The following is a 27,806-nucleotide window of genomic DNA, read 5'->3' on the forward strand; positions in this document are numbered from 1 at the left end:
AGATTCACTTGTTCTATACAGATTCACTTGTTCTATACAGATTCACTTGTTCTATACAGATTCACTTGTTCTATACAGATTCACTTGTTCTATACAGATTCACTTGTTCTATACAGATTCACTTGTTCTATACAGATTCACTTGTTCTATACAGATTCACTTGTTCTATACAGATTCACTTGTTCTATACAGATTCACTTGTTCTATACAGATTCACTTGTTCTATACAGATTCACTTGTTCTATACAGATTCACTTGTTCTTTTGCGTCATCGGCTGCGTAAATTGCGGTCGTGTCAAAGTCACAATAGAGCCTCCGTTTGCGCAGGAGACCAGCGCCGAATTCCGATTCCTGCAGTCCGAATGGGTGTTTATGGGGATCCTGGGAGTTGAACGGTTTAGGAAAGCAGACTCCTATCGATAGTGGGAATACGATTGAGTTCTGAGTTTGTTGTCACTTGTTCTATACAGATTCACTTGTTCTATACAGATTCACTTGTTCTATACAGATTCACTTGTTCTATACAGATTCACTTGTTCTATACAGATTCACTTGTTCCATGTTGTATCGTCATTCTCTCCTCTTTGTGTTTTTTTTGCGTCATCGGCTGCGTAAATTGCGGTCGTGTCAAAGTCACAATAGAGCCTCCGTTTGCGCAGGAGACCAGCGCCGAATTCCGATTCCTGCAGTTCGAATGGGTGTTTATGGGGATCCTGGGAGTTGAACCGTTTAGGAAAGCAGACTCCTATCGATAGTGGGAATACGATTGAGTTCTGAGTTTGTTGCACTCAGTGATACCGTGGTCGCATTCCGTTTAAAATTCAGAGTTTGTTGCACTCAGTGATACCGTGGACGCATTCCGTTTAAAATTCAAGCCGAGAGTCAATACAAGCGAGCCATATGCATGGTATTCGTCTTTGTTACACGTTCGGCGGCTTGGTTGCAGACCTTCTACTTCTATGACTGTGTCATTGAAGAAGTTCCGCCAGCTCACGAGATCGGGGTGAGGTGAAGCTGAAGAGTTAGCCGATCTTTCGTTGTCAGGTTGAGACCGATCAACATACTGTGGGCTGGTTCACTAAGGAAACAGGAGAGGAAGTCCATCAAACCACCACGACAACGTTACATCTACGTATCAGCAAGTACCAGTTGTTATGAAGGGGACTGGTGTGACTGCATGATGAAAACATTGCCTCCTCTCTTCCGGTGTTCCTCATTCCTTCCCCCCTTTCAGTTTCGGTCTTTTCTGCCAACTGATACCTTTGCTATTATCAATCGTACGTTTGGTAAAATGTCTTCACCCCAATTATTTCATTTGTTTGTCAGTCTCCTGACGGAGTACGCCATGAAAGCCTCCGCATTTTATTTGAACTCCGTGGCCCCCATGTTGTTCTATTCCCTGTATTTATCCTCATTGCATCCATCTCTGCCATAAGGACGCTTTTCCCCTTTTTGAAGGCATTTTTTAATGTATCTCGATGGATTGCACTCATAGCGTGCTTATTTTTCATTGCTCGCTCCTTTTTTATATTTTTTATCACTCCATCCATGCTTCTGCAGAACGGATCTTCAACTCATTTGATGAACATGTGCAGATTTACTCTACAAAAGCAGCCGAATACATCGCCAACCCAGCTCTCTGGTGTAGAAACGTTAAAGTTGCTTAAGAGAAGCCCTGCCCTCGGTCCTGTACCGCTAGGCCTAGTATCGTTCTCGCCTTTTTTCTTTTTCCGTCCCTTTTTTCTTCCGACTGAACTAACCGACTAAACTCCCAAGTATCCAACGGACTCCCAAGTGCCGTCGGATGTCTCTTGCTCTTGTTCTCGCCGCTATGGGTCTTGTCTCCTCCCTTGTTGTCGGAGGACGAGTAGTCTCGCTTCTGCTAAGGATAGTGAAATGGATGCTCGGACTCATTGCCCTTATGTTTCAGGCGATAACGGCGGCTACCCTTGTTTGGGTGGGGTTTGCGACTGCTCACCAATTCTACCCCCCACTTCCCTTGGACCTTGACCCTCTACACCCAGCTAAGTACTCTTTTGCTTACCTCACTTTCCATTGTCAGGGAATCCCACTACGTCTCCACCCTCGTCTCCCACTACATCGAGACCTCCCTATGGCTCCGCAGTAACGTTCTCCCAAACGCATACCCCGCTGCGGGTGTAATCGCTGCCTTTCTGTGTGTGTTCTCCACTCATAGCGAAACGCTGCACATCTAACTGAACCGTCCCGGGAGCACTCCGCAAAGACCTCATGTGGCATTGCTCTGCCATACACTATTCCGCTTGAACGTAAAGATAATAAACGTGTGCCTAAACGAACTGAGATCAGAAGCTTGGAAGGGGTTGCGTGCGGTTGTGGGTCCCTTTTGTTCTCGAGATGTCTGGGAGGGTCAAGAGTGCGGTATGGAAGAGTTGACGGTAGCGGGAGCGACGGATGTTGGTGGTGGTTCCAAGTTTTGACAAAAAAACAAACGGTCAATTGGGACAGTGAGGATCTAGTGGACGAGTAGTGAAGAGGCTGTTCATACAGACGAGCCCGAAGGGCTGAATGGCACTACATAGCCCAAGACCGGAACAGACGAGCGAACTGCCAATACCCTTGTGGTTCGGACAAGGGAACAGGAGGTAATCTCTCAAGGAACTGTCGTTGTCGATGTGGGTGGAATTTACGGTGGGCTCTATAGCCAATTAGTGACCACCCGTACAAGTGTCGTCTTCATTCTTTCATTCCTTTTTTTTTCTTTTCTCTCATTTGTTGTGTTCCTTTCAGATCATGAGAAACTTCGGTACGCCACTTTTTTTTAATGGTTTCAAGTTGGAGTCTCTCAGATTCGATCATCATCAACGCGGCATCAATGAATTTTATGATCCCTCTTGGCGTCAAGTAACAAAAATGAGTTCCGCTGGAATGGTTTTCAAGCATTTTGGCCGAAGACTCTTGGTCCAAGTGTTCGAAGTTGATCAAGAACATGTTGAGATTGTGATGAAGAAGCTATACGAGGTAATTATATCTTTTATTACAGTTGGCTTCTTGTCCTCTATTTCACTTGCTAATTTCCTATATTCAATTTTCTACTTGTTGACGCCTCGATCTCCATATACGCGTTTTAAAATGCATTTCACAAGCGCTTGTTTGTCGATTTCTTGTTTCTCTAGTCGCTCATCGAATCTGTTGATGCTATTGATAATGGCGTCAACGTCACACCACCAGGTGTGGAAGCGTTATACATGGTGCGATCGGATTTGTCAAGCCGGTAGGAAACAAGTTGGAGATGACGTTTGTGATCCTTTTCGCTCCATAGAGTTTCGAGATTGGAACAAATGGACTGATGATTATTTGTCTGCGGAGGATTTCACAAAAGCGATTCAAATCACAGTTAACGAATTTATCGACCATGTAGAGTATTGTCGAATGCGTGGTTACCTGCCAGAGTTCTTGTTGAAAATGGAATGAAAGCGCGGATGCAAACCATCCGTCCTGGGCGAGTTATTGAATTAGAAATCGGTTGTCCCTTAGAAGTATGCCGTAGCGAGTAGACGGTTTGGTTCGTGTCTGCCATAGCAAGCAGACCATCTCATTATATTATTTCAAATAGACTTAACATTCAAATATATAAAGGCACCGAATTCCAGTATAAGGCAAGTCCTGAAATTCGGTGTTATCGGGATCCTTTCAGGGAGTTGAATCATTCAATTCGCTGGATACTGAAGCTCCATCAAAGGGATTTGTTTCCAACTATCCCAATTGAAATATCACAGGAATTTATACCCCGCTAGCGAATAAAGGAATCGAGTTTAGGAAAGCAGACTCTTATGGTGGTGCTCATAAATCAGTGTATACCGTTGCCAAAAAGCATTCACGGTGCGTTCGTTTGTGGGGTGGTGATACTCTAGTTTACCTGTCAGGGTTGTGGATATCCGCTATCGATAGTGGGAATACGTTTGAGTTCTGGGCAAACGGCGTGAACTTTTTCAAGTCTACTGCGAATTTCGAATGGGGTTTTGCCGTCAGTGGAGGATGTTCGAGACACATTTTTGTGCTTCGGCCCAATAGGATGTGGGTAATCCTGCATGATGAAGCATACAGAGAACTTGTTCCATTAAAGTGCGATTTGCTCGCTCAGCGACGCCATTCAGCTGAGGAGTTCTAGGAGGGATTTCGTCGACAATAACTCCTTCGGATTTGAGGAAACTGTCAGCTTCTTCTGACACATTCTCTCCAGCATTGTCAAACCGTATTATCTTCATCTTCTGTTCACATTGATTTTCAGCTGTTTTCTTGAACTCTCGAAGTTTCTCAACAAACTCGGAACGCTTGGAAATCAAGTAGATGAAGGTGAAGCGAGTAAAATCATCGATGAAGCTCACAAAGTAACGCTTATCGGATTGCGACGGCTTTGGGGATGTCCAGATGTCTGAATGTACGACTTCCAAAGGCTTCGTAGTTGTTGACAAAAGGCTTTCGCGATCAGACGGTCATGCCACAGCTGGATATTTGAGGTTGAATTTGTATTGAGTACAGCGGGAGGAGAGCAAGGCTGTTCTATCACGTAAATTTCGTTGTTTCCCGTCCCCACTGCAAGAACTCGGTTCCGAATGAAGCAAGTTTTCGGACTAAATTCAACGTTGCAGCCCCTCTTGTGTAACGAGACGGAGAGTGGAATGTCATTTCTGGAATGTAGTAGACGTCGGGGATCTTTACACTGAAAATTTGTCCATAACCAGTGTTTCCATATAATCGCATCCCCCATTCCAGCAATGTTCACCAGTTTGCCGTTAGCAATTTGCATGACAGCAGATGGCGAGTCTCTCATGTTGGTCCTCTGGGATTTGTCGCAGCAAACTGTACGACCAAACCCAGAATTCACTATCCACCCTTGCAATGGTTTGCCAGGTGAGAATAGACTGGTGAAAACCAAGATTCCACACGATTTCCATGCGGCGCTTGACCCTGCTCTGCGATCCGCCTTCGGCACAGAGTTGCTTCATGCCCTTTTTTCTTGCAGTAGAAACACACGATTTTTTGTCTCTGTTGCAGCTTTTTGGCCGGCTTTGCCATCAAGACCGTTTCACCTCCATTTTTCGTGGGTGTCTTAAAGCTTGTTGCTCAGCAGGAAAGTTCGTCCGGAATCGTCCTCCAGAATGCGGTGAATGACCTCCATCTTCGTCAGTCTGTCACCTAAAGATGTTAGGCTGTCGGCAAGGTTGACACAAATATCTTCAGAGCTTGAATTTGGTCCGGAACTGGTTGACCATGTCTTGCAAGCTCATTTGCAATCTTCTGCAAGTTATCTAGGTGATCCCTCATCGACGTTTCCTCTTTGTATTCCATTGTCCAATATTTTCTCATCAGGAGAATCTTCTCAACTTTCTGCTCAGATGCCTCATGGAGCTTCTGCCATGCTTCACTGCCAGTTTGGATGCCATCAAGGTGGAAGAACACTTTTTCTTCGCACAGGTAGAGGATTGTATCGAAGGCTTTCGTCTGTTTTCTCCGATATTCCCCCCAAGCTTCGAACAATTGTTGCTGAAGCGCTTCGTCGATTGATCGATTTTCAGTCAAATCTGCTGGGAGACTTTCAGACGGTGGACTCAGATCCCCTCCAGAGATCCGACCACGTGAAAGATGATGAAATCTAAAAAAGACAACAGAAATCTTGGAATTCGAAAATAGTTGCAACAGGGGTCCGCCATTTAGACAATGCATTTCTGTATATCAATGAATCGCCCTGCAAGGATTTTTCACTCTCCTACTCCGCGGTATTCAACAGCTTAAAACGGGCCGTTTCACACTTTGTTTCTTCACTTTCGAAATTCGTATCTGTTGCTCCTTATTAGAGATTTTCAGTTCTTCATTCTGCCTGTTTGTGCGTCGACGGGGCGTGAGAAGAACAACCAGTCCATTTCAGCGACAAGTTTGTTCTGTTCGGTCTTTTCTCAAAACCACTGAAGCCGCCCAGTGAAATGTTTTAGTGGTTCTCATCGTCTTAGTGCAACCTCTTTGTTAAATTCCGCTCCCATTAAAAAAGCTACAACATATGGGGTCGTCAAGCACCGAGCAGAGGTTGCTTCGTGAACGCAAAACGAAAGTAAAAGCAACAATAAAAAACATCGAGTGAAGTTGTGAAGCTTTACCCTGAAGTGAATAATTCTTCAGCATATTCACACGACCAAAGATTGTCGGCCGGGAGAGTGTTAGACTGAAGTCCCTGGTTCCCGGGTCGCGGCAAGGTTTTTTCTTTTGTGGATAGTCCCACACCACATTAGGGAATACGGTTCCACTTTATTGGCACTTTTTTTGCTATGTTTCTGTTATTTCTCGCGCACTCGGGGTCATCCCGCTTTTTGAACTCAGAAAACATGAGGGTCGAGAGTCGTGCAGTCAATCTATTGGACAATTTCCTCCAACAATGGCACAGGCCGCATGGGGTCGGTAAGCGACAGATGGTGTATCTATAATTAACGATACCTGTAACGATTTGAGCAACGATTTGAGCACACAATTTTCCGCAGGGGGCCATGGTTACGGATTCGGTTATGGAGAGCACTATTGGTTCATGCCTCTTGCTTTCATCCTCATTCTTTTAGCTTTTGGTTCAATTTTTTGCTTTTTCTTCGCTATTTTAAGAAAATCGAACGAGCAACCACAAAATTTCGACGCATATTAACGTTGCGGCTGGAGAACCTTGTTTGGAGATACCAGTCTGTTCGCTGGCTTGTTCGTCGAGGATTGCTTGTTGATTTCATTCCGTCATCAATTGCGTCAAGATAGGATGAAGATGTCCTTTGTACTCGGATACAGAAACTTCTTTATTCAACAAGGGAAGAGATATGATCCCAGCCCTGAGTATCCATGAAGAACTGCTCTCGAAAAGACCTCTTGCCCATTTCCAAGAAGCAATCAAATACCTCAAGCTCATCATGGCTGGGGGACCACAAATTCTTCACCCCTTCGTCAAATAGTGGCGATGCTACGCCCGGAACGCCAACCGTCCGTCCGTCAGAAAATACGTGGACGCTTTCATTTGCGTAAGAAGAACGAAGAACGCGATGCAGTTGCTATCGATCTGTTGAACGTATCAAGGCGATGTTCGAGTGAACGAGTCCAAGTCAATACTGAATCCAGCACACAAGATTGTGGTTCCGGAGAAGCAAAAAAAGTTCAAATGGATAAGCGTTTTCGGCGATTGTGTCAATTCGGTCACCATGAAGCGACGTTCATGGATCCTGGTGATGAAGCAGTAAAGTTGTTATCATGGAATGATCGACTGGAACAAAGGCGACGCTCCGGGATCCGGGCTCCTGAAGACTGGAACAAAGACGACGCTCGGATCCAGGCTCCTGAGATGGGAACTCAGGAAGTTCCAAAGAAACTCCAGGCGGCAAGAAAGAGTGAAAAATTCCTCTGGAGCGACAGAAGAAGGCGTTCGAGAACATTAAGGAATCTATGGTCAACACTACTTACCTCTCATTACCAAACTTCAATCATGGTGACGAGATCTTCTGTGATGCATCCGATGTCAGTCGAGCAGACGGCAAATTGTTTATTGGTTCCATGCCACCAGATACGGAGGTCGTGCAGGGAGCAAGAAAACAATCAAGAGAGTTCAGAAATACTTCTGGTGGCCACTCTCAAAGTCGAGGAATCTGTGCATTCTTGTCCATATGTGTCTCACTTCGACAGTACCCACGTAAAGTCCTCTTCAGGCCGCCCCTTACTTTTCAGCTTGTGTCAATGGATGTCATTGCCCCCCGAGAATGGTTTGGCCAACAGTACTTCATTCTGACCGCAGTAGACCATCACTCTCGCTTCACGATGGCTATCTGCTTTTCTCAACATCCCACCAGCGCGGATGTTATCGCTTTTCTTCGACTAGGGTGGATGCCAACGTGTGGAGTTCCTCATGCCATGTTAATGGACAATGCATCGTACTTCAGAAACCGGGAGGTGACAGAGTTCTTGTCACAAACTCTTGAAGTGAAAGTCATCTTCACATCGAAATATCACCCTAAGGGAAATGGGATCAACGAGGCATCCTATCGGTTGTTGGAGTTCGCAATACAGACGTCTATCAGTGCTCCCCCAACGTTTCCCAATGTGGTCGCTGATGCAGTTTTGATCTACAATGCAACTCCTCTGCCCAGCATTGGAAATACTCCAGGATCTTTGGTCTGTGGACAAGATTTAGTTGAAAGCGTTCTCTCCCGGCACGACTGAGGGGGTCCGATTGGCGTTTTTAGCTCTCCAAGGAACTGGTACCAATGGCACAGCAGAAGAGGAATGAGAGCGTTGCCCCACGCGATGTAGTGAGTTTCCCGTACGGCGATAATGAAGACACCAAACGACGGACCTGTTCATGCTTCCGGCTGCACGAAGTACAGACCAGGATGGAGTCTTCCCCATCGAGTTCGCGCAGTGCACGGGACTGTCGCCTCCGTGGTGCCCCTGTGGTACGCAGGACCACCGGAACGTGTGCCTTTGTCTATCGAGTGATCACGAGCCCAATTCCCCCAGAACTCCTAGAGATTTCGGATCGTCCTCGTCCCGTCCGTGTTGTCGAATCGTTAACTTCAACACATGAGGGCAACGAAATGCTTGACGCTCCCATGACAGCAGAGCCGATCAATTTGGAGGGTTTTAAGTCGCGTTAGAGGGATCGTTAAATCCTCTCAGAAATCCAAAGGTTTTCCTTGCGTCTCTTGCGTTATCATTGGAGTATTCCAAAGAAGCAATCCAACAGCCAGGGCGTCGTCGCAATGAAACCTAAACACATCAGAGCAACAATTCCGTACAATTTGACCATCAATGTCACTACAGGATCATCTCAGCCTGATCATACTGCCTTGGATTGTGCGTCACAATCACGGGAGTGTCTTCTGCAACGTTTTCAATCTTTTCTGCAAGCAGACATGGAAGCTTTGGAGTTATTTTGGGCATGTTGGTAGTGGATAATGATAGTCGATGGGGGTTTTTGAAAGTCCCAGGTTCATCTGATGAACGACCCAGGTGGCATCAAACTATTATTGTTGGAAGTTGGACGAGGACCTCAACACAGAGTTTTCGTTCAATGGTTCGAGACAAAAGTCTGTAACATGAGGAAAAAAAGTCAGGTCTAACACAAACATGGTGCCTTGCCTATTAACCTATCTGGTTTGATTCTTCGCGCCTTCGCCCCTTGAAGCCTGAGCTTTCGTTTCAGGATTGATTCACGCCACAGTAAGTCCCCCCTCACAGTTCGCTAATTGTATGTCCCAAATCGGGTTCCTCCTTCCTCTCAGATGGTTCGCATGTCTGTTCTAGCAGATTGTCTGAAGACGATCGTTAATGCCGAGAAGCGAGGACGACGTCAAGTGTTGATCCGCCCGTCAAGCAAGGTCGTTGTTCACTTTTTACAGTGCATGCAAAAGAGACGTAATGCTAAGAGTTCATGGTTATTGAATTGTGGATTTGTGTATCAACATTTCTGTGTCACAATTGTTGTCAAAATTGCTGTTTGTTGTCAGTTCAGGTTACACAGGCGAATTCGAAATCGTCGATACCCACCGAAGCGGTAAAATCGTCGTCAACCTTCTTGGCCGGATCAACAAGTGTGGCGTTATCTCCCCCCGTTTCGATGTGACGTTGGATCGTATTGAACAAGTGACTTCGGATCTTCTACCATCCCGCCAGTTTGGGCATGTTGTCTTGACAACCTCGTATGGCATCATGGACCACGAGGAAGCCAGACACAAACACACAGGTGGTAAAATCCTGGGCTTCTTCTTCTGAGTCTTTTGATGTGAATCAAAAAATGCGAAACTTCCATGTCATTTGAAAAAAAAGGGTTGTGCACTGTTGACGTATAAAACTAGTCTTGTGTTGTAACTGGCTGGGACATAAATTTGCTAGTGCTGGTGATCGGACGGGTCCTCGGAGGCAATGATTTCATCGGGCTCTCTCGAGCGTCTTCCAAGCCTCTCAAAAAGTCTCGATCTTGATTTCCTGGCGTGTTTAAATCTCCAAGCTGCGATTGGAATGGATCCCAGCTTTGGCGATCGTACATGTACACCTCTCTGAAAAGGAGAACTGCTCGCAATGTCCAGGTTAAACTCACCCAAGCCTCCGAAGGTCCTTAGCTTGCTGTTTAAATGCGGACAAAATATCCTAAGAGCGAAACAGGATGGCGCTGTCTTCCTATGAGATGCCCACCTTCCCCTTTTCTCTTTCCGCCCTTGCTGCTGCGTTGGCTTCTTCGAGTGAAGACCACAGAACTCCATTCTGTTCTTCTAACTGAGAAATTTGCTGTGCTGCACCATCTAGAATGGTTGTTAATAATCCAATCAGGCCAGAACAGATCCCTGGAAGGAGCAAAGTAGCTTAGGAGAACAACCAGCGCAAACGATAGCTCCCAATTCACGCACCTCTAGAGGAAGCAGGACGCACTCCGGTTTGTACTCGACATTTCTTGCAGTTGCTGGACTCCAAGAATCAATCTGTTCATAAATGAAGCCCTGCTCTCCAAATTCAGAAGAATTTCGAGCAAGCGAGATGGGTTCCATTGATCAATGCTTCTCTCTCCATGAGTACTTGATAGGAGAGCGTTTTTTAAGGCACCTGTTCGATTGTCGTTCTGTTCACTTCCCTTTAATCGGAAAATCCATTTCGCCAGAGTGGCAAACAACTCAGCGATGGAGGGGATCGACTCGAATTCCGTTGTTTGCCAGGAAATCACAAAACTGACTCAACTGAATTCCTTCTAAGCGGAGGATGTCTTCTAGACCTTCAATCATCAAGCCACCTTCATGGGGGAGCGCCAACTGTTTCTTCAATTCATCTTTTGCGAGAAGAACAATTTCAACGACACGCTCTGACTTTTGTTTTTTTCATTCCACTATCCAGAACAGTGACAGCATCAGGGAATTTCATCGCAAAGCAATATCAGATTACTCAACAGCAGGGCGGGTGGAGCGGTACGACTTCTTGTTTGTTGCATCTCGCGGTAGAGACTCGTTGAAGTTTCATCATCCATTGGGCTCCTCTCAGAAGGGCTCTTTGCGAGCGTAATTTGGGACATCTGGGAATCCGCTGTTACTGTAGAAGCATAAAAATCTGCTTGACGTTGCAATCTCTGAAAAGCCAGAGAATATCGTTGTTCAACAGCTTTCATTCCAAACAGGAGCTCAGAACTCTGATTTTCGTGGAATTTTATTTGAGTTTCAAGCGATGCGATTGTCCCTTCATGTTCGCGTCTCAGCACGTCGATCTGAAGAGAAACAAACAAACAGAAGTGATTCTGATGATCTGAAAAAATAAATGCTGGTGGATTTCACGCACTTGCTGTTGGAGTGCTTCAATCTCCGAAGAAGCTGCTCGGGTTTCTTTGATCAGTCTTGCATCGAGCACCTACACGCAGTCTGTATCTGCACTTTCATCATCACCCTTACTTCTGCTTGGGACTTCCAGTGATCGATTTCCCGCTGCTTCTCATCAAGAATTGGATGAGTTTGTTCCGCAACTTCACGCAACCGAGTCTCCAGCTGAAAGACACAAGAAGAGAGAAAATCCGATCTCTTGGGTGATTGACCGACAGGCGCTGAGGATTTTCTCGTCATGACACGATGCAGGACGAAATTGCTTTCCAAACCACACCAAATAAATGTATGTGACATTACTGACCTGCACGCCCGATAACATTTCAAGCTCCGTGATACGAGACGCTAGCTTGTCTATTGCAGATGTCTGAAATATAGAGGTGCAATGAATCGATCCGAAGAGCGTGCTTGCCTGGTTTTCCTTGAGTTTTGAAAGTTCTGCAACAATTCGTTTATAAACAAGCTCTCGTTTTTGGAGCGCTCTACATTGTCCCCCCCAGCTTCGCTCTTTCGGCCTTAAGAGCCTTATACTGATCTCGAAGATGACGGTAGGCTTCCTGGACTGCAAGGTTCTAAACGAAATACAGAATTCTCTTCATATAATTCATCTGAGACTTGATCCCGATCTTAACTTGCAGCTTACTTGAGTTGCTTCGGCATCAACGGATGTTTTCAAGGCTGTATTCTGATGAAGTGGATACAACTATTTCTCAAGGAAGGAGAAAACAGGCTTGCCTCTAACTCCGCTAGTTGCAATTGGTGGGGAAACTGATAAAGTCTGCATCAGAGAGAGGATTCCAACGTGGTCAGAAAGAATGAACTCAATAGAAAATGTTGTTTTAATTATTTCTTACTTCTTTCACTTGGTCATCAATTCTCTGCTGCAGCTCATTCAATGAAGTTCTGGCAGTCGAGAGCTCTTTCTCTTTCAACTCGATTTGGTTCACCATCCATCCTTGTTGTTGCTGCCTCTGAATCTGGATGACAAGGCAAAACCATTATCGGCATCTGAATTGAGGGACCAAGCAGTAGTCTTACTTCAAGCACTTCAGCAATGTGAGGCTTGGGGCCTTCCTCGATTAAACGGCCGAGTAGTTGAGAGACTACTTGAACCAGGTTACTCAGTTCACGACTCGTATCACTCTGTGGCCTTAATTCCATGGGATGATTTTCTAAATTGTATTTCACAGAAACGTCGCTGATCGAATTCGCACTCGGACTTCCGTTCGGTGAAGCTTCTAGCAGAGCCGAGGAGACGACTGCAGCTTCACGTGGAATGGAGACAATTGTATTCGCAACAACTCCATCCGTGCGTTCTGCCATCTGCATATCTCCTATAGAGCATATTTCTATCTGTTTTTGATCCTCCAATGCAGCCCCAAGCTTTTTAGGGCTTCCCAAGCTTCTCAGAGCTCATCAAGCTTTTCAGGGCTCACCAAATTTTTCATGGCTCACCTTCTCCGGCTGATTGTTCTACTCCAACGAAGCGGTCGTCTCCCTGTGCATCTTCAGTCGACTTTGCATCACTTATTCTAGCGTCTCTCTCAGATGGAACGTTGTCGTCTGCGCTCACTCTCGGTGGTGGATCCCTCTTCGCGAGACTTCGAACCCACTGCTGCCCAGTCTCCTCAAACAACTCCCTCAATGCAGAAACCTTCTCTTTCAAAACGCGTTCTCGTTCCCCCGACGTTTCCATCTCATGCATCAGTTCTTCGATTCTTCCCCGTGACTGCTCTAGCTCAGAAGTGACCTCCCTGAGTTGCTCCAGTCGCTCCTCCTGATTGTCCTCCATTGTTTCTAACTTCGCTTCCAGCTGCTGAAGCTTGGCTTCCGATTGAGGAGGGTCAACACTCTTCGCGTTGTTTTCGCGTCGATTCTGACCGAAATGCGCACGATCGCCAACTTCAAATTCAGCATTCAAACTTTTTGTCCTTACTTGCTCGAGAAGTAATTCCGTTTCCTGAAGACGGACAGAGAGACGCTCTTGCGTCTCCATCAACTCTTGTATCCGTTCCTGTAGAACCCTGATACTTTCTTCGGCAAGTTCCCTAGCCCCGATTCCTTTTATTGCTGCGATCTTGACGCCTATCAAAGTGAGACCAACAGTCAACATTACAGGAACTCTCAGCTCTACAATTTGATGAAGCGTGGCTGTGAACACACTTCTAACTGCCTGATCTACATATCGCATCGAATGATAACTCACCAACAGTCATTTTTGGAGTGCCGTTATTTTCATTCTCTTGTTGAGTAGTTAGACAGAAATCCAAATCATTCATTTGATGACTTGATATTCCACACGTCAATGCTTCTGCACTCTGCTGTTCCAATGATGAGGCTGTCAAGATTTCTTTTCCAATCAACTCCGAATTTGCTCGACGCTCATCACCAGCTGGTTTTTCGGACTGTTCTAACGCTCCAACCTGACAACTCGCTTTTTCCCAATCTGGATTCCCAAGAAGTTCTATTTCAGAAAGGCTTCCTCTTTTTGATGTCTTATTTGCTCTTTTTATTTCTTCTTCTAGTCTATCGATTTTTTCGCCATTTTTCTTGTTCATGTTTATCTCATTCTCAAGATTCTGCTGCAATGTCAGAATTTCTGTCTTCAAACATTGTGCTTCATTTCTTTCTTTTTCAACTCTTAAACAAGTTGCTTCTAGTGCATTTCTGATTGTCTCCAAATCACCAGACTCCTCATCAATGTCTTCTTCCACTTCAGAATTGCTGTTCAACATCTGAATCGACTTCATCGCATCTGCCTGGAACTCTTTGACCTTCACCAAATCTGATTCCATCCTCTCAATTTCTTTTTGGAGAATGAGAACTGCTTCATGATCTTCCTCTTTTGTTCTTTCTGCCTGATTGTCCGCCTTGTCTATTTCATCTTGTTTCTCTTTCAATCTGAGTTCGTAGCCTTCAATCGTTTCATTCAACTCCGCGCACAACTTGTCGTGATTTCGCTTCAGTTCCTCAATTTCGCACTCTGCAGCTTCAACCTTCTCTGTCATGGTTTTCTTCTCTTCCATGTAACTTGCATTCAATTGATTTGATTCTGTCTTCAACAACGCCACTTCAGTCCGCAATGACTCTGCATCGCACTCTATTTCCTCCAGTTCGTCTTCCAGATTCTTTTTCTCCAGTTTTAGATCCGATAGATTGATTTCGAGCGTCACCACATCACCTGATTAAATACAGAGTCTCAGAATAACCGATTCATCTCTACATGATTCTCATATTCCGTCTGCTGTAAGGTACTTTGCTACTCTCCACCTCTACTTCCGCTGCATATTACGTAACACTTCTCCTCTCTACATGATTATCGTATTCATTTCAAACTCTATTCATCCCGAAAGCATTCCCATCAGCAACCATCAGACACCATCTATTTTCTATTTCAAAGCAACTAACCTTGAAGTTTTTGGATTTCTTCCTCTCGTTGCGTGCACTCTTGAACCTTGTTGTCAAGATCATCTTCGAGTTCTTCACACCGGTCACGCATTTCTTCAAGCGCATTCTCCAACTCCTCCACTTCTCGTTCGAGCTCTTCCATGCGGGAAGTTTTCGCTTGGAGCCTGAGAAGCCAATCTCAAGTCACCTCAAACCTCTGATTCTTACATTCCAGAATTCGCAATTAATTCTCCTTCCTTCAAAGCTGTCTCATGCCTAGCCGCCTTGCTTTCTGCAGCTATTTTGTCTAGTCGATAGTTTCTTTCCTTCAGTTCGCTTTCCAGCTTCTTCGTTCGTTCTTCCAGTTCCTCGCTACGCAAAATCGCTTCAGCCAGCGATTCCTTTTCCTCCTCCAATTCCTTCCTCAGATCTTCTATTCCACTCTCCAGCGTGGTGCATTTGACTTTTTCCAATCGGAGCTCTTCCTGCAGAGCGCTCTTCTCCTGGTCGCTTTGTTTCAGAAGTTCTTCCATTTGCTAACAACGCAACAAAAAGTGAGAACAAAAAAAAATCTCCCCCTCTTACAAATCACAACTGACTCACGTTGGCTTGTTCCTCTAATCGTTTCTTTTCCGATTCCAGATTTTCCATCGCTTGTTCTCGGACTATAAGGCCATGATGAAGACGCTTCAATTCCGCTGCATTGGCGTCTTTAGCCTGCTCCAATTCAACACAGAGTTTATCCAGTTCTAGTTTTCCTTTCACGGATAACTTCTTCTCTGTCTTCAGCTCTTCCTCGCGCATCGCAATCTCAATTCTCAGCTGTTCGATGTCTTGCTTGAGCTCATCAGCGGTCGCAACAGCTTGAGAAATCATGACAGATGTTTCCTTTTCGGTGGTCTCGATCTGAGACTTGTACTGAAAAGCAAAAAAATAGAAAGTGCTGAAACAGAAAACAGATAGAAACAGTTCCTAAGCACGAATTCAGACATCTTTCAACGACACGGCCATTGAAGAGTTGTCCTCATCTTAGATTTGAGAGCGAAATGGCTCTCATTCACTCACGAGAATCCACTCACTTGAAGTACTTCATTTGAAGTTGTCTCCTGCATCTTTCCAGCCTCGATGAGCTCCAACTGAATTCTTTCAAATCGCTCTCGTTCTTCAAGGCATTCCCGCTCTTTTTCTTCCAAGAGTCGTTGCAGTTCGCCTGTCCGTGTTTCCATTTCCATTCGAGTAGCTTCCACCTCCTTCTTCTGTTTTTCAATCAGTTCTTCTGTCGTTTTGATATGTGAGAGCAATTCTTTTCTCTCTTCCGCAAGCTTGTCACTCCCTGACGTCAGACTCGCCACCCGAACATCTGTCTCTTTAAGTCCCTCCATCAACTGCTCTTTCTCAATCTCGACCTTTTTCTTCGTAGCATCAAGTTCTTCCAAACATTCTGTAGCTGCTTCCAGTTGAAGAGTCAGCTGTTGCTTTTCTGTTTCATATTCTGCATTTGCTTTCGTAACAGCGTCTAGCTGTTCCTCTGTCTCTTTGACTTTCTGCAAGAGCTGATCTTTCTCAATTTCCACGGTTCTTCTTGCAGCCTCAACCTCTTCGAAGCACTCGATAGCTTCCTTCATATCGGACACTAACTGATCCTTCTCCGTCAACAGCGTAGCACGCGATTTTGTCAGACTCTCTATCCTTTTCTCTGCCTCTACGACCCTCTCCATCAACTCTCCGCTCGCTGTCTCCGTCTTCTTCTTTGCCTCGATGAGCTCTTCCAAACCTTGTGTAGCTGCTTCCAGTTGAAGAGTCAGCTGCTGCTTTTCTGTTTCATATTTTGCATTTGCTTTCGTAACAGCGTCTAGCTGTTCCTCTGTCTCTTTGACCTTTTGCAAGAGCTGATCTTTCTCAATCTCGACCTTCTTCTTCGCAGCATCAAGTTCTTCCAAACATTCTGTAGCTGCTTCCAGTTGAAGAGTCAGCTCCTGCTTTTCTGTTTCATATTCTGCATTTGCTTTCGTAACAGCGTCTAGCTTTTCCTCTGTCTCTTTGACCTTTTGCAAGAGCTGATCTTTCTCAATCTCGACCTTCTTCTTCGCAGCATCAAGTTCTTCCAAACATTCTGTAGCTGCTTCCAGTTGAAGAGTCAGCTCCTGCTTTTCTGTTTCATATTCTGCATTTGCTTTCGTAACAGCGTCTAGCTTTTCCTCTGTCTCTTTGACCTTTTGCAAGAGCTGATCTTTCTCAATCTCGACCTTCTTCTTCGCAGCATTAAGTTCCTCCAAACTTTCTGTAGCTGCTTCCAGTTGAAGAGTCAGCTCCTGCTTTTCTGTTTCATATTCTGCATTTGCTTTCGTAACAGCGTCTAGCTTTTCCTCTGTCTCTTTGACCTTTTGCAAGAGCTGATCTTTCTCAATCTCGACCTTCTTCTTCGCAGCATTAAGTTCCTCCAAACTTTCTGTAGCTGCGTTCAATCGTACCAGCAGCTGCTCCTTCTCTTTCAAGAGGTCCGTATTTGCGTTTGTTGAAGCCATGACTCTCTCGTCTGCCTCTGCTGAGTACAAGGCGGCCTCTTGATTCGATTTTCTCGCTGCTTCTAACAACTGCTCTTTCTCAATCTCGACCTTCCTCTTCGCAAGTTCTTCCAAACATTCTGTAGCTGCTTCCAGTTGAAGAGTCAGCTGCTGCTTTTCTGTTTCATATTCGCCATTCGCTTGCGTAGCAACGTCTAGCTTTTCCTCTGCCTCTTTGACCTTTTGCAAGAGCTGATCTTTCTCAATCTCGACCTTCTTCTTCGCAGCATCAAGTTCTTCCAAACATTCTGTAACTGCTTCCAGTTGAAGAGTCAGCTCCTGCTTTTCTGTTTCATATTCTGCATTTGCTTTCGTAGCAGCGTCTAGCTTTTCCTCTGTCTCTTTGACCTTTTGTAAGAGCTGATCTTTCTCAATCTCGACCTTCTTCTTCGCAGCATCAAGTTCTTCCAAACATTCTGTAGCTGCTTCCAGTTGAAGAGTCAGCTGTTGCTTTTCTGTTTCATATTCTGCATTTGCTTTCGTAACAGCGTCTAGCTGTTCCTCTGTCTCTTTGACTTTCTGCAAGAGCTGATCTTTCTCAATTTCCACGGTTCTTCTTGCAGCCTCAACCTCTTCGAAGCACTCGATAGCTTCCTTCATATCGGACACTAACTGGTCCTTCTCCGTCAACAGCGTAGCACGCGATTTTGTCAGACTCTCTATCCTTTTCTCTGCCTCTACGACCCTCTCCATCAACTCTCCGCTCGCTGTCTCCGTCTTCTTCTTTGCCTCGAGGAGCTCTTCCAAACCTTGTGTAGCTGCGTTCAATCGTAATAGCAGCTGCTCATTCTCTTCTGTAAGCTTCGTATTCGTTTGTGCTAAAGCCAACTCCCTCTCGTCTGTCTTGACTGAAAACAAGACCGCTTCTTGATTCGATTTTCTCGCTGTTTCTAACAACTGCTCTTTCTCAATCTCGACCTTCTTCCTCGCAGCATCAAGTTCTTCCAAACATTCTGTAGCTGCTTCCAGTTGAAGAGTCAGCTGCTGCTTTTCTGTTTCATATTCTGCATTTGCTTTCGTAACAGCGTCTAGCTGTTCCTCTGTCTCTTTGACCTTTTGCAAGAGCTGATCTTTCTCAATCTCGACCTTCTTCTTCGCAGCATCAAGTTCTTCCAAACATTCTGTAGCTGCTTCCAGTTGAAGAGTCAGCTCCTGCTTTTCTGTTTCATATTCTGCATTTGCTTTCGTAGCAGCGTCTAGCTTTTCCTCTGTCTCTTTGACCTTTTGCAAGAGCTGATCTTTCTCAATCTCGACCTTCTTCTTCGCAGCATTAAGTTCTTTCAAACTTTCTGTAGCTGCGTTCAATCGTACCAGCAGCTGCTCCTTCTCTTTCAAGAGGTCCGTATTTGCGTTTGTTGAAGCCATGACTCTCTCGTCTGCCTCTGCTGAGTACAAGGCGGCCTCTTGATTCGATTTTCTCGTTGTTTCTAACAACTGCTCTTTCTCAATCTCGACCTTCTTCTTCACAGCATCAAGTTCTTCCAAACATTCTGTAGCTGCTTCCAGTTGAAGAGTCAGCTGCTGCTTTTCTGTTTCATATTCGGCATTCGCTTTCGTAGCAACGTCTAGCTTTTCCTCTGCCTCTTTGACCTTTTGCAAGAGCTGATCTTTCTCAATCTCGACCTTCTTCTTCGCAGCATCAAGTTCTTCCAAGCATTCTGTAGCTGCTTCCAGTTGAAGAGTCAGCTCCTGCTTTCTTGTTTCATATTCTGCATTTGCTTTCGTAGCGGCGTCTAGCTTTTCCTCTGTCTCTTTGACCATTTGCAAGAGCTGATCTTTCTCAATCTCGACCTTCTTCTTCGCAGCATTAAGTTCTTCCAAACTTTCTGTAGCTGCTTCCAGTTGAAGAGTCAGCTGCTGCTTTTCTGTTTCATATTCGGCATTCGCTTTCGTAGCAACGTCTAGCTTTTCCTCTGCCTCTTTGACCTTTTGCAAGAGCTGATCTTTCTCAATCTCGACCTTCTTCTTCGCAGCATTAAGTTCTTCCAAACTTTCTGTAGCTGCTTCCAGTTGAAGAGTCAGCTCCTGCTTTTCTGTTTCATATTCTGCATTTGCTTTTGTAACAGCCTCTAGCTTTTCCTCTTTGACCTTTTGCGAGAGCTGATCTTTCTCAATCTCGACCTTCTTCTTCGCAGCATTAAGTTCCTCCAAACTTTCTGTGGTTTGCTTTAAGTCAAGCAATAGTTGCTCTTTCTCTGCGGTAAGCTCCGTGTTCACTTCTGTCAGACAATCCATTTTCTTCTCTGTTTCCTTAATCTTCACCAACAGCTGGTCCTTCTCGATCTCCAAGTTCTTCACAGCAATCTCAAGTTGCATCGAACGTTCTGCTGCTGCTTCAAATTCACTCTCTAAAACACGTCGTCTCTGCAGCAATGCCTCATTTTCCTCTTCCGCCATTTCTTTGGCACCCGCCATGGCAGTTATCCGGCTTTCGTACTGCGCGATGCGGCTATGAGCCGACTTCAATTGCGCTACGATTTCTTCCCGATCCATCTGAAGTTCACTAGCAGTCCGCTGCAATTGAGTCACTTGCCCTTTTTCTTTCTGCAGTTCCCCGCTAATTCGTGCCGATATGTCTTGCCTTTCTTTCAGTTGCGCCTCAAGCCGTTCGCTCGCCAATGAATGGAGCTTCATTAGATCCTGTCGTTTTGAATTGTCGTCATCTCGGACGGCTTGAAGTTGCCTCAGTTGGCCTCGAAGATCTGAGGATTCTGTCAATAACTCAGTGTAGCGTGATCGAAGCTCTTCAAGCTCTTGCGTCATCTTTGTGGAAGTGTCCTGACGAGTGAAAGCAGTTGGAGATTGAGAAAGCCAGGATGTTCTAGGGAGAGGAATAAACAGAGGTAACGTGTTCCTACATCCTTCATCGAAGAGTTTTCTCGTTCTGATTCCAACTGTTCATTTTTAAATCGAACAACTTCAAGTAGACGAATATTCTCCTCTTTCTAAACAAACAACAAAACACTAGATTTCAACCTTGAAATTTGATTGTGGAAGAAGCACAGCTCATCGACACGAAGCATTTTTGAGAAGATGAACGATTGACGTTTCAGGCTTCTCCACTATTTCGATCTCTCACATGAACTTTCTTTTCTCGCTCTTCAGATTCGAGTCTTTCTAGAAGTGATGCTACCTGTCGAGTTGAGGAAATAGAACAAAAAACGCGTCAATCAAGTCCTACTTCATCCTCCATTTTCTTATTCTGTACTTGCAACTCCGCAAGAGAGGAATATGTCGCTTCTGCCTCCTCAACAGAGATCTCAAGCTTTTCCTAACACGTCAAATCAGTGAACCACCTTCTATGCATTCGGCTAAACATTCTACTTGTGACTTACATTCAGATCAGACTTCTCTTCTTCCACTCGATCGAGCTTTTCCTGCAAAGAAATCTGAAAAAGAAGGAGGGAGAAGTTTTTTTCCGCTCCATTTTGTTATTCTCGAGGCCAGAAATGATTTAGTCATCCGAACAGGAAACTGCGAATGAGCTCTGAGGGTTATGGATTTACCTTTTCCATTTGCCACGTTTCATTCCTCGCTTGTGCTTCATTCAATTTCGTCTGAAGTTGCGACACTTCTGATCTCAAACTATTCAATGTTGAATTGACCGTTGAATCTTCTCCCTGAATCAAACAGAAACGGGGGCTATTTTTCAAACCAGAGAATCTTACTTCGCTTAGAGAGAGTTCTAGAATTCGAATAGTCGCATTTTTTGCATCGATATGTCCGCTTAACTCCGCCTTTGCTGAACGTAAACGCTTATTCTCTTCTTCAACCCTAACGATAGAGCAAAATACACAACAACCATACAACTGATTTGGTACCTTATAATAAGTGCACCAGATGAATGCCAACAAGTGCACTATGAAAAACGGCCACTATCAATATTAATTATAAACTCTTTACATTTCTAATTCCCGCTTCAGCAGCTCGACTTCACTCAATCCAGACCACGAAACTTTCTGTTTTTGTTCATCAACTTCCTCTTTTTCCGATTTAACTCCAGTTGCTTTTTTTGCAGCAGACTTAAGAGCTTTTCTCAATCCTCCTAATCTCCCCTTTTTTTTCGCTTTTTCTCCGTCATTCGTCACTCCAGTCGTTGCGCTTAGCCCACTAAGCGACATGACATCATCTTTTTCATCTTCACTAGGGGTGTCAATCTTAGATGCAGTCTGAGTTGTTGTAACGACGATCTTTGTCTCTGAGCCCTCCTCCTTCAAACGCGCATTCTGAGTGCTCTGTTCTGCCTCTTGGGTTTGATCGCGTTGTTCACTTCCATGTTCAGCAGCTTTCTGCTGACTCAAGGGTTCTTGATTTTTTAATTCAGTTTCAATTTTATCATTGTTACTCTTTACTTCGATTACTTGTGGTTGGTTTGATAAACTATGTTCGGTTCCAGCTGAGTCACTCTGTTGAATTTTGAAGTCCTTATCACGAAACCCCTTCGAAGCCAGTTTTATTGATGTTGAGGGGGTTTCCTGGAAGCGGGAAGCCTCTGAAGGCACTTCCCTTGCTGTGTTCAGGTTGACATCAGCGTTCGCGGGTACTTCCTCAGTGGTGTTGAAGGTGGTATCCCCTTCTTGAGCTGTCAATGAGGCGTTGAACGATTTATCTTCTTCTTGAGCAGTTAATGGAGTGCCGTTGTCATCGAGTTCGATGGACGACTGTGCCAAGTCAACGTTGGCGTTTTTTGATTTGCGCTTGGTACCGAATATTCTCTTCATTTCTTGAAGAGAATATGTTGTAATATTCCGCAACTAGGAAACCCGAACAAAAAAAGACACTCAAAAGAGCTTGTGCCGAAATTCAGTCCAATCAGACATGAACTCTCCTTTACTGGTCCTATCTGCGCGCGTCCACTCTCAGAGTTATTTCTTAAGATTTCAGTTAATAAGAAGCGCGATTCATTTGGGCGTGCGTTTCGCACAGCATCTTCATGGGCAGTTTTGCGCCCATTTCTTTTTGACATCTGTTCTCAAATTGTCCTCTACTGAGTTCCCAGTAGGCCCCTGTTTTGGCTTCGTGGTCTTACGGTTTCATACGCGCTTGAAAATTAAGTTGAATTTTTACCTTCTAAGACTTCCACTACCCATTCATCATCCTATTAAACCAGTAAATGATTTATCCTTGGTTCTTGTTGCTCTAGATACTCGCAATTCGGTTCTCGCTCCATTCACCCTTCTTCTCGCTCTCTTCTATGCGTTCGCTCTCTCTACTTCTGGTGCGTTACTTTCTGCCACCGAGCTGTAGGATACATTTGCCGCTCATTTTGTTCTGCATATCTATCCGCCAAAAACCCATTAACGAACTTCTCTGAATTCCCGAATACCAATTTTCGATTTCATTCAAATCCAAAACTCCAGACGATTGATCCAAAGTTGGAAGTTTTCCAATTCCATTCAACAGTCTTTCAATCTTCGGCTCGAATAAAAAACCAGTCGAGCCTTTTGGAATCGAATTTTGTTCAAACGCCATAGTTGCTGAAATCAGCGAAGCTCCAGACTTGAGGAAACAAAACTTCTTCAAGTGGATCTTCCAGATGAATAAGACATCAAACATCTCATCGATGCGGATCAGGTGGAACGAGTCGTACCTGTTATGCTTTGTTTCATAGCAAAAGGTGACGAAGTTCCATAGTCGATGAAGTGCACAACCAACAGATGAGAGAGGGATGACGTTCAATTTCGATATGACCAACTCGGAAGCCATCCTTGCGTCATTCGCTTAAGACCTATTAGTAATCTACTGAAGGCTGGTGTTCTAGAGGTTCCCCTATGTTTGGAGCTAGAGAAGAGAATCAGCCGAACCAATAGCAAAGAATAAGACTCTTGAGTACTGGGAATCGGCTGAACACATTTCCGAAGCACAAGGACACATCGCACCTACTAAATTATAAGAAACTTGCACAGAACGCGCATTGGGCGAATTCCTTCGAGCTTTGGTGAGAACTTAAGGGTAGTCATCACGTGAGATACAGGACCAATGTCGAGCGATTGGTTGAATGAGATTGGGTTACAAGAAAGGACCAAATAAATCAACTTCCAATTAAAATTAAAAAATGTGATTGGCGACATGAAGATGAGGGCCGACTTTTTAGCAGGCACCAAATTTGTACACGACGAACAAAAAAGAAAGTTCCCAAACGTGGGAAGTAACTGGACAACACGCAGGCTGACGATCACGCCATCTAGCTTCTATAGAACTCTACAGCTAAAAAATAATCTTCCAAGATTCAAACTTGGATAGAAAAAAGAACTCAACTTTTTCTTAAGACGGAAACTAGCACCCCAAGTGTATAACACACTTACACGCCCAGGGCGACATTAGTTGGCCCAAGGTCACTCTCCTCCATCTCCCACTTCGAACCAGCAAAGCTGTTCTCTGGAGAAGATTGTTTTGGTGACAGATAAGCAGCAAGTCCCACTCCTCCCGCTGCTAGGAGAAACGCAACCACGGCAGCTCCCAAGACAATATCTTTCACATGCGAGGAATCATCTTGGGGGGATGTTGTTGTTGACGTTGTAGTTGGCTTTGATGTCGCTGTGGGTGTGGTGGTGGGTAATATGGTGGGGTGTGGCGGTTGTAGGTGTGGCGGTTGTAGGTGTGGCGGTTGTAGGTGTGGGCGGTTGTAGGTGTGGCGGTTGTAGGTGTAGTGGTTGTAGGTGTGGTGGTTGTTGGTGTGGTGGTTGTCGGTGTGGCGGTTGTCGGTGTGGTGGTTGTACGTGTAGCGGTTGTAGGTGTAGTGGTTGTAGGTGTAGCGGTTGTAGGGTGTAGCGGTTGTAGGTGTTGGTGTGGTGGTTGTCGGTGTGGCGGTTGTCGGTGTGGCGGTTGTTGGTGTGGCGGTTGTTGGTGTGGCGGTTGTTGGTGTGGTGGTTGTTGGTGTGGCGGTTGTTGGTGTGGCGGTTGTTGGTGTGGCGGTTGTTGGTGTGGCGGTTGTCGGTGTGGCGGTTGTTGGTGTGGCGGTTGTTGGTGTGGCAGTTGTTGGTGTGGCAGTTGTTGGTGTGGCGGTTGTTGGTGTGGCGGTTGTTGGTGTGGCGGTTGTTGGTGTGGCGGTTGTTGGTGTGGCGGTTGTTGGTGTGGCGGTTGTTGGTGTGGCGGTTGTTGGTGTGGCGGTTGTTGGTGTGGCGGTTGTTGGTGTGGCGGTTGTTGGTGTGGCAGTTGTTGGTGTGGTGGTGGTGGTTGTTGCGGTGGTGGTTGTTGTTGTGGTGGTGGTTGTTGTGGTGGTGGTTGTAGGTGTGGCGGTTGTAGGTGTAGCGGTTGTAGGTGTAGTGGTTGTAGGTGTGGCGGTTGTAGGTGTGGCGGTTGTTGGTGTGGTGGTTGTTGTCGGTGTGGTGGTTGTCGGTGTGGTGGTTGTCGGTGTGGTGGTTGTCGGTGTGGTGGTTGTCGGTGTGGTGGTTGTCGGTGTGGTGGTTGTCGGTGTGGTGGTTGTCGGTGTAGCGGTTGTCGGTGTGGCGGTTGTTGATGTGGTGGTTGTTGATGTGGTGGTTGTTGGTGTGGTGGTTGTGGGTGTGGTGGTTGTCGGTGTAGCTGTTGTCGGTGTAGCTGTTGTCGGTGTGGCGGTTGTTGATGTGGCGGTTGTTGATGTGGCGGTTGTTGATGTGGCGGTTGTTGTTGTTGTAGTAGTTGGATCAATTTCTGGAGAAGGGTTTCCCCTACAGAAATCACGATCGCTGATGTCTACAGTTTCTCCTGCCGTCTTGGTGAACCATCCGACCTACAGAACGAAAACCGCTATATAACAGCGACGACAGAAAAACTTACCGTATAGTTATCTCCTTCGTGAACTTCTTTCGACCACTCCGCTTGAAAAATTTTGACCATCTAGTGAAAGAAGTGTTAGCCATTGCCCCTGCTTGGGCCTCACTTACCTTTATTGGGTTTTCCTTCGTGCAAGAGTGGCAAAAGATATTTACCTGAAATGAATGCATCAGAAATGCGTCACAACAGCAAAAAACGTACGAAAACGAAAGGCTTCTCGGGGAGGGCGCCGCATCTATCTGGGTTTCCTGTTGGGAAATGAAACAAGGTCCTTAAATTGAGACTGTGATGCCGCATACCAAAGTATGGTCTGTATCGTTCATCTCCTCGCATCTTCTCAAGAAGGTCTTTGGCAACAAATTTATAAAGACAACGATCTTTGTCCCAAATCTCAACCACATTCCCCGCATCCATAGCGCTGAGCCAGTAGCCTACAGAACAAAATGTGAGCATCTTAGCGCCGTGCATTGTAATACCAAAATAGTTAAAGCGATCGATTTCCGTTCCGGCGCCGAACATGAGCTTAACAGCTGTATCCGCTGTCCTTCTGTCGAAGCAAATCGCATTGTCAGATCCCATACTCGTCACTTACACGCCCTGGTAGTTCCCCTAAGGATCACAAAAGGTCTAAAAGAAGATCTACAAAGCTCTGGGCTAACAGCTTCGGTTCCAGGCTGCCTACCATATTTCCAGCCCCTCCGTAGTCATCGAAGCGTCGGACTTTGTAGCCGGACAAAAAGATATCGAAATAGGCATTAGCCCTCCGGTCATCAAATGGGGGCATACTGTGCCCGCCGGGGTGATTTTCCCACTCATCCCAATACTGCAGAGAACAGAATGACAATTGAATCACTAGAATAATCGAACCTTGTATTCAAACTCAGCCGATGTTTCAATCATTCCCCATTTTTCGATTGTTACTTCTACGTGATTCTTTGCAAAAGTGAAGGAAACAAAAATACTGAAAAAAAGGCCGACAGCCGAAAAACAACGCAGCATTATTAAAAAATTATTGTCAAAAAATTATTGTGAAAAGAGTACAATTCGCTGCAACCGCATGTAACTGACCGTGGAACTGGAAAGGCGCAGCCACATGTCGAGCGAATCAGCCTGCATTGCCGGAAGAGTGACGCTCAATCAATGGAAGCAAAGATGGGTATGAGAGATTGCCAATCCTAATTTTGACGATGACTCCAAGAGGCTCAGAAAGATTTTTATTGTTTTGAACATTCAAGACATCAAACATCTCATCCCATCAGGTGGAGCCGTATACCTGTTACGATGCCGCGAAGCTAGAAACCTCAAGGCAAGCGGAATGAATGTCAAATAACGATGGATTGAATCGCGAATCGAACGTCGCAGGGACGAAGTTCCACCGCCATCCTATTGAGAGAAACGCAAAATCAGGCGACTACTGGTACGCATCACTCGTTGGTGAAAATCGAAAGTGTCCAGGAAGTAAACGTTTCGAATGTCATTTATTTAATTACAACTCGATTCGGAAATTCTGTCGTCTTCATCTTTCGTCAATATTTGGAGAAAGGGATGAAGAGGATGCTGGAACTTGGTGTGGTTCATCGAGAATGTCCGTCCCTTCTGTGATTTTTGTTTTGTTCTGCTGGCATGGGGTCTGTCCCACGCACAGTCCCCCGATCCCCAAAGAAGTCACTACGACTTACCAGGAGGGAGAAGACAAAAGAATGTTTGGTTGGAGATGTCCACGAACGTGTTGTGCAAACATGATCAGGGGAGCTATGCATAATTCATACCTTGATGAGGTCCTGCAGTGAGATGTCACTGTAGAAGCAGATTTTGTTCGTCGTCTGTCGTTGGATTCACCATGACAACGAATTTCTATCACCTCACTGAGATACTCGGCAGCCACCCACGATGCAAGGTTCAACTGATTACTCCGCCACATATCCCGCCAATCAGACTTCTGTACGAACCGCTAAGAGATTAACAAATAAAACGACAAATTGGTTGAATGGATGAGATATTGATGCTCTGATGCTGCCGTCCCGCATTATCGAAACTTGGGATATGTTCCCCAATCTGCGTTCACTGCCCTGGACTTGGAGTGAACGCGGACCATCCTGCCTTCCTAGATCTGTCCCGCATCGTTGAGAGGAAAAAGAACAGTCTAGCGAACTATCCGATAAGAAACTTGCAGAGAACACGCATTGGGAAAATTCCTTCGACCCTGGACGTCAGAGCAGCGCCACCATGCTGGCACCTTAGATCTATCAAGGAGCGACAATTCCTTCGACCCTGGACGTCAGAGCAGCGCCACCATGCTGGCACCTTAGATCTATCAAGGAGCGACAACTGTCTCCCCTGCTCAATCACTCCTGAGGAAGACATCGCTCGCAATACTTTGCTGAGAACTTGGGGGTACTCACCACGTGAGACGAGGCCAGCGATTGCGAGGATCTTGTGCCGTGAGCGAAGGTTGAATAAGATTGGGTTATCAGTTAGATTTAAATCAAAAAGAACCAAATAAATCAACTTCGTGATTGGTCACCGAGCCGGTGGATGGGGAAGCTGAGGGCCGACTTTTTAGCAGGTACCAAATTTGAACCCCCGTTTGGTCCCACGGCTGAAGTGACTAGACAACACGCAGGCTGACGATCACGTCATCTAACTACTATACAACTCTACAGGACAAACATCTTCCAAGGTTCAAACTTGGACAGAAAAAAGAACTCATGACTTTAAGTCCGAAACTAGCACCCCAGGTGTATCGTGT

The 27,806-nt window shown here is 45.4% G+C and overlaps 3 protein-coding genes across 3 annotated transcripts; 1 reads left to right on the forward strand and 2 right to left on the reverse strand.

Moving 5' to 3' along the window:
* Positions 1–9,278: 9,278 nt before the first annotated feature.
* Positions 9,279–9,768, forward strand: LOC129616680 (40S ribosomal protein S15a-like). Its single transcript, XM_055532307.1, has 2 exons — positions 9,279–9,411; positions 9,509–9,768. The coding sequence occupies exons 1-2, from the start codon at positions 9,279–9,281 to the stop codon at positions 9,766–9,768; spliced, it is 393 nt and encodes a 130-aa protein (XP_055388282.1).
* A 3,027-nt stretch (positions 9,769–12,795) lies between these two features.
* Positions 12,796–20,065, reverse strand: LOC129616683 (centrosome-associated protein CEP250-like). The gene is made up of 7 exons (XM_055532310.1): positions 19,367–20,065; positions 15,818–19,264; positions 15,342–15,656; positions 14,967–15,274; positions 14,760–14,923; positions 13,558–14,532; positions 12,796–13,481 (listed from the first exon to the last, which is right to left on the reverse strand). The coding sequence occupies exons 1-7, from the start codon at positions 20,063–20,065 to the stop codon at positions 12,796–12,798; spliced, it is 6,594 nt and encodes a 2,197-aa protein (XP_055388285.1).
* Positions 20,066–22,352: 2,287 nt separating this feature from the next.
* LOC129616684 (salivary glue protein Sgs-3-like) lies at positions 22,353–25,120 on the reverse strand. Its single transcript, XM_055532311.1, has 3 exons — positions 25,061–25,120; positions 24,540–25,013; positions 22,353–22,400 (listed from the first exon to the last, which is right to left on the reverse strand). The coding sequence occupies exons 1-3, from the start codon at positions 25,118–25,120 to the stop codon at positions 22,353–22,355; spliced, it is 582 nt and encodes a 193-aa protein (XP_055388286.1).
* Positions 25,121–27,806: the final 2,686 nt, after the last annotated feature.

This window comes from Condylostylus longicornis, unplaced genomic scaffold (genome assembly GCF_029603195.1).
Source record: "Condylostylus longicornis isolate FDR11 unplaced genomic scaffold, ASM2960319v2 ptg000282l, whole genome shotgun sequence".
NCBI classification, from domain to species: Eukaryota; Metazoa; Arthropoda; class Insecta; order Diptera; family Dolichopodidae; genus Condylostylus; species Condylostylus longicornis.

Bases quoted from the DNA above. Each gene is read 5' to 3' on its own strand.
- LOC129616683 (XM_055532310.1), bottom strand. From the start codon at position 20,065: ATGACGCAAGAGCTTGAAGAGCTTCGATCACGCTACACTGAGTTATTG. The intron at 15,657-15,817 runs GTGAGTGGATTC...TTTGCTTTTCAG, and splicing joins CTTCAAATGAAGTACTTCAA to TACAAGTCTCAGATCGAGAC. The intron at 15,275-15,341 runs GTGAGTCAGTTG...TTGCGTTGTTAG, and splicing joins GATTAGAGGAACAAGCCAAC to CAAATGGAAGAACTTCTGAA.
- LOC129616684 (XM_055532311.1), bottom strand. From the start codon at position 25,120: ATGGTCAAAATTTTTCAAGCGGAGTGGTCGAAAGAAGTTCACGAAGGA. The intron at 25,014-25,060 runs GTAAGTTTTTCT...TTCGTTCTGTAG, and splicing joins ACGAAGGAGATAACTATACG to GTCGGATGGTTCACCAAGAC. The intron at 22,401-24,539 runs GCCACACCTACA...CTGGTTTAATAG, and splicing joins CAACCGCTACACCTACAACC to GATGATGAATGGGTAGTGGA.
- LOC129616680 (XM_055532307.1), top strand. From the start codon at position 9,279: ATGGTTCGCATGTCTGTTCTAGCAGATTGTCTGAAGACGATCGTTAAT. The intron at 9,412-9,508 runs GTAATGCTAAGA...TTGTCAGTTCAG, and splicing joins ACAGTGCATGCAAAAGAGAC to GTTACACAGGCGAATTCGAA.